This window comes from Camellia sinensis, chromosome 1, assembly GCF_055761805.1.
Source record: "Camellia sinensis isolate YWXY chromosome 1, ASM5576180v1, whole genome shotgun sequence".
NCBI lineage: Eukaryota > Viridiplantae > Streptophyta > Magnoliopsida > Ericales > Theaceae > Camellia > Camellia sinensis.
In genome coordinates, this window is record NC_138961.1 from 212,337,194 (window position 1) to 212,355,777 (window position 18,584).

At 33.8% G+C, this 18,584-nt stretch overlaps 1 protein-coding gene across 1 annotated transcript; it reads right to left on the bottom strand.

Moving 5' to 3' along the window:
* Window positions 1–9,530: 9,530 nt before the first annotated feature.
* Window positions 9,531–17,450, bottom strand: LOC114309729 (peptidyl-prolyl cis-trans isomerase CYP65). Its single transcript, XM_028255519.2, has 11 exons — window positions 17,050–17,450; window positions 16,878–16,940; window positions 16,653–16,756; window positions 15,176–15,267; window positions 14,987–15,076; window positions 14,495–14,570; window positions 14,027–14,400; window positions 12,564–12,820; window positions 12,172–12,460; window positions 10,070–10,180; window positions 9,531–9,966 (listed from the first exon to the last, which is right to left on the bottom strand). The coding sequence occupies exons 1-11, from the start codon at window positions 17,175–17,177 to the stop codon at window positions 9,757–9,759; spliced, it is 1,794 nt and encodes a 597-aa protein (XP_028111320.2). The 5' UTR covers window positions 17,178–17,450; the 3' UTR covers window positions 9,531–9,756.
* Between the last annotated feature and the right edge of the window lie 1,134 nt (window positions 17,451–18,584).

Genomic DNA, 18,584 nt, shown 5'->3' on the forward strand with positions numbered 1-18,584 from the left:
AAAAGGGGACCAATTTCACATTCCTTTGCCTCCAAATTCCTCTCCAAACTCTGACATAAATTCGCTACTTTTTTTTTACCTTTACTATACCACAAAAACACATATTTTTTTTTTTGGGCATTTAATAATGTTTTGTATCATAATGCAAAAGTGTGTCCTTTCTCCAAAATCTACGACATGCTTTTCACTGTTTATCTCTCTGCTCCAAATACTTCAGTATTATAAGCGCACTTAAAAAACCACTAGGCCATACACCACCATTTCTTGAAGAAGTCCCTTCTCAAGACACTCCATCTCTGTTTAAAACTTTAATCCTACAGCCAACTCCACCTAGGTTTCGTTTGGCATATAATATTTTTAGTTTAAAAGTTAAAAAATTATTAAAAAAATTAAAAAGTCTATAATCTATACTAAAAAGTTAAAAATTTTAGTTACGTTTGGTAAAACTTTAGAATTATGGTTTCAGAATAGAATTGTATTTTGAGTTTGTAAGTGTTAGAATTATGATTTGAGTGTGGAAGATTTGTTTGGTTATGAGTTTTGAATTGAATTTGAATTGAGTGATGTGACATACGATATCTAATTCAAAAATTTACAATTCATAACCAAACACACAACCGAAAATTCTATTTAAAATTCATAAAAAAATTAAAAAAAATTCAAAAAATATTTTTTATTTAAAATATTAAAATAACAGGTGAAAAAGAAAAAAATACGAACACTGTTTCGATCAACCAACCAGACGTCCAGGAGGATGACTGGGTAGACGTGTTTTCGCAGATGGGTGTGGAATTAATTTTTAAAAATTGTAACCAAACACATGGCTCAAACCAATGGGTGGACTTGAGTTTGGAAAGCTTAACCAAATACAGTCTTTATTTTCTCTCTATTTTTTACACATTTTCGTAAAAAATCAAAAAATTATTCCAAACATATTAATTTTTTTTACCTTATATTTTAATCAAAAAATTAAAAAAATCACTGAAATAGCTTGTTCTAAAACGAGACGTTACTTTATATAGAATAGAATGAATTTATATATAAATAAATTTTGTTGTTGTGTGTTTAAGAATACTTATTAAGAAATTTAAAATATTTATATATAATGAATTAGAGGTACAAATAAGAGACTCGACTTTTTAAACTCTGACCGACAAGATATAATATGAATGATTAATTAAAGGTGACATTACATTTTTTTTAAATTTTTTTTAACTCACCAACATATTTAAAATTTCGTCCCAACTAATTTTGAGATGCATGTATTTTGCATATACTAAGTAATTTTTGACCGTAAACTCTAAAGATTACATTCACATTGGCTCTATTATATATATATATATATATCTATATATATCAAACACACTACCGATTAGATTGAATTGTGAAATCTTTGAATTTAAAATGTTGACATTCTTTATTTAAAGTTACTAAATTTTTCTTCCTTTATTCATTTTAAACCAAACAACCAAGCATCTTGTACTCTCTTGATCTTAATATGTTACATTTGGGACCCCTCAATTTTTATACAAAAATCCCATTGGCTATATAAAAAGATATAAAAAGATTATTGTCATTGAGTCGTCTCAAGTCTAAGTCAGTATACCACCAATCAATAACAAGTCATTCTTATGGAATTGACAATTTACAATGTTGCCTCAAATTTACCTCTTCATTTTAAATTTTTTTTAGGGTTTTGTCTAGGTACGTTTCTTGTTCTATCCATCAAAGTAGGTGTAGGTGCTGAGGGCTTGTTTGGAATATTGACTATTTTGATTGATTTTTTAATATTTTAATTATTTTAGCTAATGAAAAAAATTATGTTTAAAATAATTTATAATTTTTTTTATAATTAAATAGATGATTATAAAAAATAAAATAAAATAATATATAAAATGTCATATTTTATTTTATTAATTATTTTAGCCTCAAAACATCACCTCAAACACCCCTTATTTTCTTGAATTTTTCTCAGGGGAGGGCGAATGTCAAGGTCTGTTGTTACTCTCTATCTAGGTTTTCTTCATCAATCATTGGGGGAAATTCCATGTTTGGACACTTTGTCTGTTAAAGGGTATTGGATATTGATGAGTATTCGGTATGGTTTTTCTTGGAATCATTCATCACAAACAGGAGAGAGAGAGAGAGAGAGAGAGAGAGAGAGAGGGCATTGCACATCTCTCAATCCAAGTCGAGCCAAACAAGCTACGGTCATCCATTTTGTTGGTAAGGACAAATTAGTCACTCAATTCCCAAGAATTATCTGAGGAAATATTCCTTCGCATGGTTACATCCCACCGGTAAAAGTATATTTTGAAAATTGCTATGGTGTGGATCTTATACACCCTATCACAATATATATAAAATAATTATAAATTAAAATAATAAAAATATTATAATAAATTATAAATATTTGTAATATTAATTATCAAAATTTAAATATTTTATTACTTTAATTTATAATGAGATTACGTATTTTATAATTAATATTATAAAATTTTATGATAAAATTATATATATTTTAATTAATATGCATATGATATGCACTCCTAAAGGGTGCACACCATAGAGAAACTGTTAGTATATTTTTATTAGTTTTATTCCATTTAAATAAGTTGCTTATGACTCTTATTATTATGATTTTCTTTTACCATAAAAAAATATATTACAAAAAGAATTTAAATTTTCCAAAATAAAAAAAACTTATAAGCAACACCAAAGACTGCAACAGACAAGGTCATTATCAACTATCATATTAGAATAAACTTGAGTACACTAATCATATATATTTATTAAATATTAAAGGCATAAAGATATTAGACTAATGAGATGTCCCATAAATTTGTAGGTCCTTGCACTATTTACTTAATTTGCTAAGGGGACCAAACGAAAACACTGATGAGATGTCACTACCTCAACCATAATATAATACTTTGTATTGGATTAGAAAGGAAATGGCAATATGGGGTTATTTGGCATACATTATTTTAGTCTCATTTTAGAGTTTTATTCTAAAATTTGTCAAATTTAGCTAATGACAATTTCTAACATCAGAGACGGTGTCAAATATTTATTTTAAGGGGGACTAAAATAAGTGTAGCAAAAAAAAAAAAAAAATTCAGTAAAAAGAAAATTTTAACATACTTTAAGAAGAAAAAAAGCTAATAATGTGAAAAATAAGTAAATTTATATTAATCAATAATGAAATTTATAGGATTATGTACTATTAGATTAAATACTTTGAAAATTTTCTTAAATGCATTATAAGAATACTTATGCAATATAAGGAACTAATAGAAATTTTTTTAAAAATTTAAAAAATTATTTTATATATAATATAAAATTATTCATATGAAGTGGAGTTAAATATTAATTTCAAAAACTTTAACGCTGTATTTGGTTGAGATTTGGAGAGAGATTTAGAAAAGGAAAGATAAAAGGTATGTGAAACTAAATATAGTATATTTTATTCATATTTCATCTAACTTTTTCCTTTCTATTTTCAAATATCTCTTTAAATCTCCTAACCAAACACAATATAAGGGAGCTATGGTCACCCCTAACTTCATTCCTGTTTAACATGTCATTGGAGATGCCTAAGTTGACTTAATTTGGGAATTAGAACAACTTGCTTTATGAATAATTTTAAGTACACAAAATTCGATTACAAATTTGAACACAATTAAATGTATTTATTTGGATCATATTATCTTTTTATTTTTTTACATATTTTTTCATAAAAAGTTAAAAAATACACTAAATAAGCAAATTCCAAACCACCCGTTCAAATTCATTAAATGTGTGAACCACAATTTATATGAAATAGTTGTATTTGATTCTGTGCACATAAAAAAAATCTTGCTTCATTGGAATGTTACTTAGGACCTTGTAAAGCTGATGACGAGGTGGTTAACCCACCTCCATTAACAATTTCCTTAATGCTTAAACTTCTCTTATTTATTAAAATACTACACTGCTCACATCTGCTTGTGATGGCCTGGTTTTGGAATATAGTATTTTAGTTGGCTGAGAGAAAAAATTAAATAATTATTGATTAGATATGACATTTTGTTTTATTAACTATTTTAACTTATTCTTTCTTTATTGATTATTTTAGTCAAATAACTTCTAGCCAAACAAGACCGACATTTTTTAATTTTTTTTTTTTAAGGAAAGAAAACAATATGATTATCATTAATTGATCCCCACCTCCAATTTAGGAGCAACTTGTGGAAGAATGAGTCTCAAATTTGTAATTAAACTTTCACAATTAACATCAGTGAAAGATTTTGAGTCATTTTTCCATTCAAACTCTTAAACTATTTTTTTTTTTAATAAGAAAAAGCTACTAACAAACTTTACCGACAAATAGGCAAGAGAATACCTGAATGAGAGAAAAACGAATAGAATTTATCCGAGCCACTTTAATTAGCTGAGTACGTGACAAAAGCATCCACATCTATTCCCTTCCCTTCCCTTGTACCACGGTCTCATTGATCTGAATATTTTTAATCAATAATTATCTAACAAGAAAGAGTCATTTGTCCCTAGTCAATTGCAAAGTGACGCTACTGCATTCCAAAAATCTACAATTAATTAAAGTTTTGGTGACAAGGTTTTAATTTATGTTTAATTATGAAACGCGGTTTTGGATTATGCCATTACACATCACCCTGAAAACCCACCAATTATTTCCCAACCACTTCCCAGACGCCATCATCTAACAAAGTCCTTGAAATTGCTGGTTTTGAGGATAAAAAAATTGGAAAAAAATAACATCATTTTCACACTAGTGAAATTTGGTGTAAATCTTTTGCTGTGTCAAATTTGTACAAAATTAGATTTACAATTATTATTAAACTATCTCACTTATTTATATATTTTTTTTCCTAAAAAAATTGCGAGATTTGAAAACTTGAACACATCATAACTTAACACAATAAGAATAACAGTGTGCAAAAAACGATTTTTAATCTTGTTACAACTGAAGAGTGCACGGCAAAAAGAATGCTATAAAAATAATCATTTTTTTATTAAATTTTTTAGTGATTTTAATTTATTTATTTTTTGTAAAATCATAAAAAGTTGATGCGTTCAAAAATTTAAATGTCTTTTTTGTTGAATGTTTTTTTACTTTTTCAACAGATGAAAAACAAACAAATTTGGCATTTTCAAACTAAAAAATTAACTATTTTAAAACATACCAAACAACTCACGAGTTAAGATGAGTTGCTTTACATGATAACCCCAACATAGCATTAGTAATGGCGAAGGGTCTGAGTGGGGCAGGGGCAAGTTTGGGCGGAAAAAACTGGGGAGGAGCGCGGAGATATTGAAATAGTTCACAACCCTTAGAAGGAGGATGGTTACTAAGCAAATCTCATCCTTCGTTTCTCTTGTCAAAATGGGAAAACTCGTGCAGAAGGAGAAAATTTGTCATCCCTACAATACCAAAACCCCTCTCGTCATAACCCTATGTTTGCCGTAGCAGATGTTGATGTCCCTGAAGAGAGAATGTGTCATGTATATTAAATGAGGTAAATGTTTCGTTCAAGAATGAAACAAACAGGTAGTGCTAATTCATACCACGAAAAAGGATGAATGAATCAGTCCAAATTAGTTTTTAAATGAAGCGGCCATGTGACAAATTCTAAACTGGAAGGGGGGTAGGGAGAGGAGGATTCAAAAGGCTTTTGAAAAAAATATTGGAGCTGCACAAGTACAAAGTGTACTTGCATTAAGGTTATCGCAGAATCAAATACTAATGCTGTGTTTGGTTGGAGGATTTGGGGAGGGATTTGGAAAGGGAAAGGGAAAAGGTGTGTGAAACTATGTGAAATTTAGGCATATTTTAGTCTCATTTCACCTACCTTTTCTATTTCTCTTTCCAAATCCCTCCTCAAATCCCTCAACCAAACACAACATAATGGATTTGCTTTCCTTCCAAACAGAATATTCCAAAGGAGTAAATGACAATCCTTGGTAATTTGACCCAGCTTCTCCATGGAGATCCTTTTTGGGGGGATTTGTCCATGGAGATCTGAAACAAAAGAAAAGAATTCACAAAATTAGATGTCGCATTGACACAGGCAAGGTACTACCAAGCCAAGACAAAAAAGAAAAACCAAAAAATAAAACAAACCTATTCGGAGGAAGAGAAAACGGCTCAGGGGGAAAAAAAAAAAAAATACTACCTTGCAGTGTGAGAGAGCATTGCACAGCATTAGATAGCAGAGAACTATGTTTTAACACTCTCACTAAGCCCCAAACCTAACCAGCAGAATTATCAGCATTTTTTTTTTCCTTTTTTTTTTTGGACACAACGGAAAGTGAATTATCAGCATATTCATAGAATGTTTTTGAGTCCCTCGAGGCCATTCTCGTTCCACTATTTGTAGAAATTGGAAAGCAGTGACCACAAAATACGTTGCATTATATACATACACATATATTATATGTATGAAAACTTAACCGATGGAACCTCTCAATCAAGGGATAAAAATTCCTAGAGAGTATATATTCACATTTAAGATTTTAAGCAATCAATCAATTTCAACTAACTGCTAGCATCAGTGATGAGAGCTCAAAGAATAAGCTCACCATATTATTGAATCCACTGAGCAAGCGCATCCGCAAACCTGAATTTGGCAAGAATTTGTCTACACAGCAATATTGTTAGATGAGGCATCAGCAGCACAAACAACATACTGAGCAAGGTATGCTGGACTAGACAACAATGTCATGTCATTGATTCAAAAGGTCAAATTCTTGGGCTATAGCTTGATTACAAAAAAATTTCAAAAGAATGGGTCACAATGAGATTTCAAAGAACCTCATGTCGGCATCGATCTAGAAATCAACTCAACTCAACAAACAAAGCCTTGCCCCAACTACTTGGGGTGGGTTACAAGAATCCTATTTTGTCAACCTGCTCAATTAAGGATCCCATGAGTTCCAACTACAAAATCAATCTATGCTAAATATCCTTTACAAATAAACAAGTGGAGCAGTTTCTCTCTGCGTAAAGGAGTAGAAAGAATAAATTCAGCAGATAGTTAAATGCACTGAGCAGGTTTGATGGCAAACCTGAATTTCACAAGCATTAGAGTTTTCCAATTACACTAAAAAAGATATACATACAATTTGAGAAAAAGAGAGAGATTAAACCCATAATCAATTTAGGGGAAGGAAAAAACAAAAACCTAGAGCCTAGAGGGAAAGACAGGATGATGACCACTATGAACTCCAGGAAATAAGTGTCTACTTCAATCTAGTATATCAAACTTAAGAGCACAGAAGCAAGGAATGCCTCTAATGACCTTTCCAGAGCATTCAATCCCCCAAAATTGTTGACTAAGTACTACCTTCATATTGGAGGATAAGCCTGCTGCTACATATTATATTGCGATAATATAAGCTAACTAGTCAAGTTATTGGAAGGAATATTCCCTTGTAGAAGTGCAGTCACTTCCTCAATAATTATCAGCTAATCTGTGACTAGAAACATAACAGCTACAAAATTAGTAAAGGTTGATTTACTTATTGAAGTGCAGGTATAGTGGCTAGTGATGTGGTCAATCAAAGCTTTTTGGGAAGATGGTGGACACTTCAATGGTTGGGGATCGCCGGAGGTGGAGGAGAAGAGAATCAAGGCAACCTTAGCAAGAGAGAGAGAGAATGGAAGTAAAGAGAGAAACATATCAATGGATTAGGATGAGCTGAGGGATGAGGATGATGGTGGTGGTGATGAACCTCAAAGTAGCATATAAGTCCCCTTACAGAGGATGATAGACTGTCGAAAGCCAGCTCACCCATGAACATTAGGTGACTCTCCTTGGTTTGATAAAATAGAGGTTACAAGAATCCTATTTTGTCAACCTGCTCAATAAAGGGCCATTAGTTCAACTTCCTCTCTGCACAAAGGAGTCGAAAAAATAAATTCACCAGACAGTTAAATGCACCGAACAGGTTTGATGGCAGACCTGAATTTCACAAGCATTAGTTTTCTAATTACACTAAATAAAATATACATACAATTTGAGAAAAGGAGAGAAATTGAACCCATAAACAATTTAGGGGAAAGAAAAAAAAAACAGCCATAGAGGGGGAGAGATAGTATTACTATGAAATCCCGAAAAGAAGTGTCTACTTTAATCTAGAATATCAAACTTAAGAGCACAGTATGATATCTAAGGGACTATGAAGCACGGGTACGGGTACGGGTACAAGTATGATACGGACATGCCGATACGGCTAATTCTTAAAAAAATAGGGTACGACTATGGCTGGGGTACGTCAATTTTTTTTTAAAAAAAATAAAACAAATTATAGCTAAACATCCAACATATAAATCAAAGTTTCAATATCAAAACTAAAAAAAAAACTTGTCTAAAAAGTTATATAATTCTTTCTTTTTCTTTTTTGATTGTTTAAAACAGGATGCAAAAGAGAGCAAAATAATAATTCACGGGTAAAGGGTGTTGAAAATAAATTACTAGATATTTCAAAATTGAAAAAAAAAATACCTCGCCGTACCAGTGCCGTACCTAAATGTATTTGCCGTACCCGGCATATATTTGGCTACCTGGTACGCGTACCCGCACCCAGTAAGTATCCGGTACTCGTACGGCACCATTTTTGGAGTACCCATGCTTCATAGTTAGGGGCTATATGGCGATAGGTATCTCTCCTTCCAGACTGGTTAAGATAGGGCTGCTTCCTAGGAGAGAGCAACTTTGGGAACCTCGACGAACCCCTAAATCTCCTCCAAGCCATAATCCGCCAATGATCCTGAGCAATAGATACCTGTTTGCAGCCTTGGAAAAAAAAAAGAAAAGTGAGAGCGAAGGTAGTAACAACAGTAAGTTATGTAGGAGTCCCTACTACAAGAGAGAAGGCATAGGGGAGTCCAGCGAAGAGTGCTACTGGCCGAGCCAGGAAGGGAGGCATCAGGCCGTACTAATCAGCAAGGATGGTTGAGCAGAGGTACCTTGGCTTAACCAAGTGCTAGGACTCAGAGGATCATGACCTGGCAAAGGGCCACTTTGTTGAGCCATGTCCCTACTGAGCAAGGGTGACCGAGTGATGCTCTAGGCCACACCTTGGGATTCCACATGTTTTGACCAGTCCACCTGGTGCCTCGGCTTGATCAAGAGTTAGGGATCAGAGGATCATGACTTGGCAAAGGGCCACTTGGTTGATTCAATGGGAGGGTCGACCCACCACGTCACTACCGAGCAAGGGTGGCCGAGTGATGCTCTAGGCCAAGCCTTGGGATTCCACATATTTTGAGTTGTCCACCTAGTGCATTGGCTATGCCTCCTCTTGGCGCACATGACCCCAATAATCTAATTAGCGGATTTGGCACCTCTAAGGGCTAGCCACGTGGAGACAGCATCTCCTAGGTAGGGGTGACATGGTGCCTGCCAAGTGTGAGGATGATCTAGGTACAAACACAAAGCAAAAGAAAAAAAAAAAAAATGGAGAAAATATGCATGGAAAACTGTAGTTATACCATCAACCTCACCTAATAAGAGGAAAAAAAATCTGTATTTACTCACAAGAATTTCTAATACAATTTCTGACTGGATGCATGGTATTGTACGACCTAAAAATACAAATGTAATGAATAGAGTAATTCCAAATCTCTCTTTCTTCCTCCTTTTCCTTTTTCTCACTCAAACAAACATGTTACACTGCTGGGCTACACCTCCAGGTCAAGCGTTCAAGTCTGAAATATGGTAAACGTGGAAAACCTTACCAGGCAGAAAAGTCTTTAAATTCCCCCATTGCTAAACCTAATTTCCTTTTCTTTGCTATAGCAATTGCCTGCGTACCAGTGTCAGCAGCAGCAGCAGATTCAGCCTGCACATTTCTCGCCTTCAAGTACTTGCCAATGCCACCACCTACAGATCCAGATTCACTTGCCCCTGTTCCTGGATTGGTGTACCATGACCCAATCTTGTCCTGAAATGTAACAAATGAGAAAACGTGATTATTTTCAGGGAAGGGGGGAAAAAAGGAAGCATAAAGTTTCTATTAATCTGAAATCAAAGGGACTGAAACTAACATTCTCTTCATCATCAGCATTCTTATCTTTTGCTTTCTCCTGTTCATCTTCTTCATCAGGCTCTGTGTATGGATTCACGAATACTGTTACACTAGTTATCTTAACATCTTCCTGTAAAGAAACAATAGTAGAGAAGACCGTCATGTGTCTACCTTCAAAAGATGACAAAATTTAATGTGCATACAAGATCGCAACTGGAACTATCTACCAGAGAATTATGGGCACATCTTTTAGGGGACAGCAGGCATACATATTGGCACTTTTTTGTACTTCGTTGGTGATTGAGCAAAGGTTGGCAAGCAGATAGGCATACTAAGGAGATTCTGGTTGGTCAAAAACAAGCTGAATTCTATACTGTTATACAACACATCTTAATCTTCAATTGTGATTTCACTAAGTTTTGTTAAGGCAAGTTTTGGATAGTGTGGTTTGATAGAAAAATGGATACAGAGCAAAAGATTATTCAGTAGGCACACATCTTATAAAGCTTAAAACGTGACAAAAATGGTGAAAAAGAACCATTTGGAGCATTGTTATATTATGTTTGGATTAAGTAAAAATACAAAACATTGGACATCTGAAAATAGATACTGGGATGGATGAAAGGTCTTTGAATAGCTGGGATATTGTGGGCCTGTTTGCTGGCTTTTGTGGGGTTGAATATACACAGATGTACATTTGACTTAAAATCTTCTGCTCTTTTGAGGGGAATGTTCCCACAATAACTGCTACTATCAACAAAGATAATTGTTCCTGTTACTTTACAAAATGATGAGCCCAAAACATCTTCACGCACAAAATTACAAAAACACATACTCATGATAAGCAAAAACTTGACCTGAACTCCTGCAATATCATTGCTTTCATCATTTCTCTAGAGCATGGTGGAATAACCAAAGGCCAACAAAGAAGAATATCAAAACTTACTGCCCATGTAGCTCAATATTTCCACCATGTCAAACATCGTACACAAAACCATTATATTCCTCAAACACAACCGAGACAGGTTAAACATGTAGGTCTCCAATTGAATATTTCCTTCTTTTTTCCCAAAAAGGAAGAGGTAAACACATTTCTGCCTAGAGTTTGCCCAGTTCATTAATCTTATAATCAATTACTCAATCATATATAATCATCCATGTGAATATTGCAATAATAAAGTAAGTAATATGAACACAATAATACCAAAAAAAAAAAAAAAACATTGGAACAATAATTCCCTTTGGTTAAGGACCACAAGCCACCCTGCCTGTCACTAGATCGAGAGTTTAATACAAAAACTTTAGTAAATGACTCACAGCCTATTTACATGAACTAGGGTGCGGGTGTGTATCTAAATGTTTGAATCATCTAATTCTCATGTTCAAAGACAAGTGGACACAGAAAATATATTTTCTAATATACGTTTTCATTTCCTATGGTAAATTGGTGTTCACAAGATTTACATATAATATGAGATTTTATGCATAATTTTACGGTTAACTTGAATTACTAAAATATGTTCAACTAAAAATATTGGGCACAAATCTAATACCCTCTCCCAAGTGTCGAGTGTATAACATGGATACTGCATACATTTAGAAGAGTCCACATAAGCTAACTCTTTATGTGTTAGCCTTGACGTAAACTCGAGTCCATTTGCAAGTGGCTTAGACTCTATTATCGGACTCCTCTTAACAAGATATATTCTCCTTATAACTCCAATCACAATTGGTCAATTGACAGGAAAACCAATGCACAGTGAGTGCTCAAAGCGCAATGCGATATATTTGGTTTTTCAAATCAGAGAAGAGTTTTCTCAAATCTATTCCTTTACATCATGCGAAACCAGTTTTCAATTAATCAATATTGACAAGGTCTCCTAGGTATTTGAGTGCAATAAAGAGGTCACCAAGCCAAATATCTGTTCTTAATTTATTTCAAATTTGGCATGTCACACTAAATTGTCTCAAGCCCATACAAGGAACCAAATTCTGCTATTTTAAAGTAAGATTTTCCAACAACCATGAAAAATCCATTCATTTGGTGGGGCAGCAACATAACAGGTATTTTCGATTCAAGCATAATGATTCTAAAAGAAAAAACTGCACATTATGACTCACCAGAGGCCGGTCATTGTCATCGACAGGAACCTTTTCCATTGCTGAAAGGGTAGTCATACCACCAACAACTCCACCAAAAACCGTATGCTTGAAGTTTAAATGAACTGCAGACTTGTATAGAATGAAAAACTGTGAACCATTTGTGTGGGGTCCACTGTTTGCCATGCTAACAACACCCCTTCCAGAATGAAGCAACCTCGAGTCTACTTCGTCTTTGAAAGGTTTTCCCCATATGGATTCGCCTCCTTTCCCAGTGCTGGTAGGATCACCACCTTGAATCATAAAATTCCTATATAAAAGTGAATAACAGTAATCCATCAACCTCAAAATATAACGATGCAAGAAACAGTACCTGAGTAAATTGAAAGACAAAAAGCTATTTAACACAATACCTAATGTTTCTATGAAAAGCTACTCCATTGTAATAGCCACGCTCACAAAGTGTGATGAAGTTCTCACATGCCCTGGGAGTTACATCACAGTGCAGCTCAATGTTTAAATCACCATGTGTGGTATGCAACTGAATGTATCCTTTCTTCTTGGGATTTTTCTCAGCCATAACATATTCAAAATCATTTTTTGTGGTAGGATCATAAGAAGTTGAAGTGAAGGATCGTGAAGCAGCACCAGTGGTGAAACGGCTCTTTACCTGGAAAAGTCCCAACAAGAATCGTAAGTGATGTTAAAACCTACCAAGCATATATACTTCACGTTGTAATACTGTTACTTACGGTCCCATGATGGTACCCGACAAGAGATTGAGTAACACAAATCTTTTCCCATAATTAAACAAATAAATAGCATACTAACACTTTTACAAAAAAATATATTCAGATCATGAAAGCCTCCAAGCCTAGGTGACCATAGAGTACAGATGCCCTTCAAAGACAACCCAAAAACACCAGTTTCATATTCCGTAATAAAATAGGTGATGACACACAGGCTCTTGCTCTTCACTATACATCCAATCAATCCATATCCCACCATCTTATAGTATCTCTCTTCCTCCTCAATTAGGGGTATACCACAGACTAGGTTTATGATTGTATACATTCTTCAACTACTTGCTTGCACCATGAGGACAGACCGAAAATAAAATGAAGGACTTCTTGGCCAAATGAATGACAACCAATGTTTAAACTGAATCTGCACTGAAGGCAATAAAAATGAACTGCACCCACAAGTCGTGAAACAATTCAAGTTCAATGCCTTTGGGAAAAAAAGAAAAGAAAAGATGATTTATTATATGGTAGTGTCTTTTAAGTTAACAACTAGTGATAGAATTTTAAGTCGAATAAGCAAAGCAGGAAGTCATCATGTATGAGCAGTGATAACTAGCATAATACCCATGTGTCATAACATGATTTGTGTTGTGACCCCCAAAATAGGGACAACGCTTTGTTGACTTGAATTTAATCCATACTTTATTACGCAATATTACTTAGCTTACTATTTTATCTTTGGTAAGGATAGCCCTGCATTTCAAAACTTCAACAACATTAGTCTCTCTACATGAATTCTTGAGACGTAACAAAGATTTTCATTTTTGCCCCACATAAGTGCCACACAACTAGGATGTCAAATAACCAAAGGTGTAGCAAGCCTTTTTTACTTCCAATCATATTCTCATGCTCCACTCTTAGAATCTCCAATTTAATTGTTAAGAGACTCAAAACCAAACTATATGATCAATAACAAAGATTTGGATAAAATCTTGACAAAGAGCAGAGCGATGAATGTATCCAAAACATGCATTGCAGTGACAGATATTAAATTAACTGAATTTATCAAGCAATCACTAGTGCAGAAATCTTTATAAAGCACATGAGAGATTTGTAGTTCAGGAAAAACTGACCATTTTTGCATTCACTGGGGTCCTCTCACCAGCAATGTGCATAGCTATCCGAGCAGCAGTTTTGTCACTTGATGCAGCCTTTGCAGCTGCAGCACTCCTTCCATGTACTGAAGCGGAAGCAGCATCTACAATACTGTAAGTCTGTTTGGGTGTAGCCTCTCCATTGGTATCTGATTTAGAATCTTCTTTGATACGTGACCTCGCAGCTAATATAGCAGTAAGAGCAGCAGCTCTTTCATTTTGAGCCTTGTTTCCACCTCCCCCATGCAATGCAATTTCTTTTCCTTTCTCAGTTCCAAGCTCCTTCAGCATCTGTTTGATATCCCCAGAAACATTTATGTTATAGGTTGGATCGGAGCTCATTTTCATTAGTTCTAGCACAGAAAAACCAAAAAAATAAGATCATGAGGGGAAAAAAAAAAAAGAAAATAGTTTTACAACCTATAAAAGATAAAGACTATAGCTCACCCTCATCATCAAGTTTCAAACTATTTTTTACATGATCAAAATCCACGAGAACCCTGCTGTCAAGTGCATTAGGATTCTGCAGAGCACACCCAAAATTCAAGGACAACGTCATCACATCTTGTAGTGAAAAGTTAAGTACAAATATTCAACACAACCAAGTAAGTTACATGGACTCAAAAACAGGTGTCGAGTGTCGTATAGTGTCGAATTAATCTAATTCAAATATCCAAAGACAACAGCGCATGGCTAAATTTCATATTTCTTAAATAATAATTTTAAAGACAAAATAATGTTTACAAATTAAAATAGAGCAATTCATGTAAAATTGAAATCGTATGTGAAGTGGATGTCCAACATGTACAACTAAGTATATCAAACACATCTCATACCCTTCCCAAGTGTCATGTGTCCGTCATGAGTACTTCACAAAATTAGAAGAGTATTGTAAACATACAACCAACTAGGATACCACATGCCAAAGCCACTAATTACCTGAATTGTTATAAGATCTCCCCTAGTGAATGTTTCATCAGTGAGAAGCTCCTTCCAATTCTTGGTTTTGATGTTTAATTCTTTAATTGCCTATGAAGCAAAGACAAATGGAAGAGGTGTAGATCACTTCACACATAAAGAACATACAACGAAAGACTACTAATATTGATGATCAATAAATAAACAAACCTCATAGCAGAAAACATTTCCTGTAGTCTTTACAGCAACAATGTGTGTAAATTCAGTAAAAACTTTGTTCAGTACAGGGCAATGATACTCACCTGCAGAAAAATAAAGAAAAATGACTTGAAATTAATTATGCCAACCTAACAATCCAGATGTCCATTTGCCCTAAAACAAAAGACCATAAAAATCTTAAGGTGCAAATTGCCATCATAACTAATTTATTACAGTAAGATTACTGTTGATATGCAGATCTTAGCATATCTATTACACTTTTCAGATCAATTAAAATAATCTTCTCCGGACACCACTCTTTTATCTTTCATGACATAAATGTTACTATCAAACATCACACTAACTTCAATATTTGTTTTTCTCCCTCCCCCACCAATCTTTGTACCACTATTCTTTTCCCCTTGACAAACTATCCTCTTTCTTCAGGAGGTCCCCTCCTCTTTCAGTGTACTTTCTCCTGGAACACATCCTATTTTTCGAATAGAAAATGATAACATAATGCCACCAGGAGACCATGTCTTATTTGGTTCCAAAGCCAAACAACTGAAAAACTGACGTGGTCCTTGGAGATCTCAGCTGGACAAAGAAACTACCAAGATGAAACTTTAACTGCAACATATTACTCACAGATTATCAAGCTCCGAATTCCTATGATTCAGTACTCACGCTCTAGTCCTACAATTGCCCCACCAGTCAAGAATATGTAACACAGTCTGCTAGAAAAATACAGCTTTAATGAAAGGAATTATTGAAAACTACTGCATTATTCAGCATATTAGAATGACTTAATCATAAGAAACACTATATTAAAACCCGATACACAAACAAGTTATGAGCTAGTCCACACTCTTCTAGACAAGCTCCAAGCACCTGAGATTTGGTCAAATAAAATCACTTTCAAATATAACATATGACTGGCAAACATTGACAGCTTATCAACATCAGAGATCAGTAATAAGCATGTTAATTTCACTATCTTTTCTCCATACCACACTCGTGAATTATTAACACTACCTGCAAATTCCAATGTCAACAAATGTTTGCACCTTGTTGAAGAAGCTACTCAACACACACCAATTCTATGTGCAACAATTTTTCCAAAAGCACTACGCTAACAAATTCCCTTTGTTGGCTAGGAAAAGAACACAAAAACAAAACAAAAAATCCATAGCATGCTTGCATCTCAAACCATTTCAGTATACTTTTCATACATTCAGCCAACTGCATAGTACTCCACAACAGATTCATTAATTTACATTGAAACTACAAACAAATCATTTAAAGAGGAAGAAAATTACAGGAACTTTCAGTTTTTGCCATGTTTTGCTGCAATTTCACCCTTTTCAGTAACAACATAACCACCCATTCCTTGTAAATTCAATTATATAAAACATATAAGAGCAATTAAGCTTTTCAATTGACAACTAAAAAGAATAAATCTTGATTAGTCATTAGAACGAAAACTAACCTTCGGAATTTTTGTGAAAAACAAGGGGGATTAGATTTTGTGGCTTCAGAGGAGCACCGGTAACGGGATGTTTACCATATTTAGTGATGTAAGGGATTATGTTCCTACATTCAAATTCCAATAACTAGAATTTCAATAGAGAACGAAACAATTTGCTTAGAATAAAGATAAATCAAAAAAGCAATACTTAGAATTGATCAACAACTGAATTGCAGGGAGACCAACATTAGGTCAAAGACGCTGCCATCGTCGGTGCACACAGGGTTCTCGAACGGTGTAAAAGTGAGTCTGCATTCAAATTCACACAGATAAAGATGGTTCAAAATCAGAAACACATTCAAACTCATGCATAAGAAGAAGAAGAAGAAGAAGAAGAAGAAGAAGAAGAAGAAGTTACGCGCAGCAATAGAATGGGAGGCGTTTGAAAGGGGTGCGGATTTCTTTGGATTTGGCGCCGCCCCACTCGGTGGCCCACTCCGTCTTTGTGATGAACATTCGATCTTTGCTGTGCTGTTTCTTCCCCATATTGTTCTTCTACAGATTTTAAATACAAAACAAATTAGGGTTCCGGCGAGTCCAGAGAAGCTATCACTCTCTGTTTCGCTGTTGCTCTGCTCAGGTTCGTCGATGTCGATGAGTGCTTCAGATTGACGGCTTCTTGCTGTGTTTCGTGGACTTTCGTACCCTGAACACCGGTACCCGAACCGCCTCCCAAAATATAAAACCCATCGGATTTGGGCCGATTTTTGTAACACCGAACGAACAGCTGGTCCTAAACTAAGTCGGTCACTCGGCCCTAAACTAAGGCGGTGACTTGGGCTGATATAAATAAGTTGTTGCTACGGATTCTAGGGCTGATAATTAAAAAATATAAAAAAGTTTGTAAATGGGGCCTGCTCCAAACCAAAATATATGTTCTATTTTTTTAAATGTACTTTTTGGTTTGGTTCTTAAAATTGGCCAACAGTATTTTACAATTAAATTCACAATTTTGTGATAATGGTTTTAATTTGAATTTAAAATTACATATAAACAAATTATTATTTACATTAAATTTTAAAGTAATCCCTTGATGTTAAATTTAACGGATAAATACGAATAGATCTTGTGAACTTAACTTATTTATCAAAATATCTTACTTTAACTTTCAATTGTAAACTTTTTATATAAAAAATAAAAAAATAAAAAAAACAATTCTACTACTTACACCCCTCACATCATATTTTAATACAAACTAATTCAAAAAAATTAAAAATAAATCAAAACTTATAAACAAAACCCAAGGCCAAGATTTCCCAATTATTTATCATTTTAATAAATTTAAAAGTATGATTACTAATAATCGTTTTCCAAACACAAAATGCATCCAAAAGGCCTATTTTGGAAATAAGGTTAAAAGCTAGCTTATTAATTTTTTTATTTTTTTCGGTCACATCACTTCTTTATTTTTTTACACATTTTTTTTTTAAAAAAAAAAAGCCAAAAAAAAAAAAAAACCAGGTTTTAACCTAAGTTTCAAAATTTCATATTATCAAAACAAGGGACAAATAAATTAATTAATCGTGCCTTGTGAATAAATAAGCTCGCTCCATAGGACCTATTGGTAATTATTCCCAATTTTTTAATGTAAATAATCTCAAAATTTCTATTATGTTCTATGTCTAGGTTTTACTTACATAATTTTTAGTTTGCATACATTACACTCACCTCCTATGAGTTAAAAAAAATTCCTAGAGAGTATATTCTCTTTCCTCTCTATTTTTTGTAATTTTTTTTTTTGTAAAAAATCAAAAATTCATTCTAAGCATACTAATTTTTTTTAATCTCATATTTAGTTAAAAAATTAAAAAAAATTAGTAGTACATTCCCAAACGAAGCCTAACTATTAGCATCAATTATAAGAGCTCAAAGGATAAGCTTACCAGATTATTG

Excerpts from the sequence above, each read along its gene's own strand:
- LOC114309729 (XM_028255519.2), bottom strand. The coding sequence starts at position 17,177 with ATGGGGAAGAAACAGCACAGCAAAGATCGAATGTTCATCACAAAGACG. Across the intron at positions 16,757-16,877 it reads GGCAGCGTCTTTGACCTAAT|GAACATAATCCCTTACATCA; the intron begins GTTGGTCTCCCT and ends ATTTGAATGTAG. Across the intron at positions 14,571-14,986 it reads GAGATCTTATAACAATTCAG|AATCCTAATGCACTTGACAG; the intron begins GTAATTAGTGGC and ends TGTGCTCTGCAG.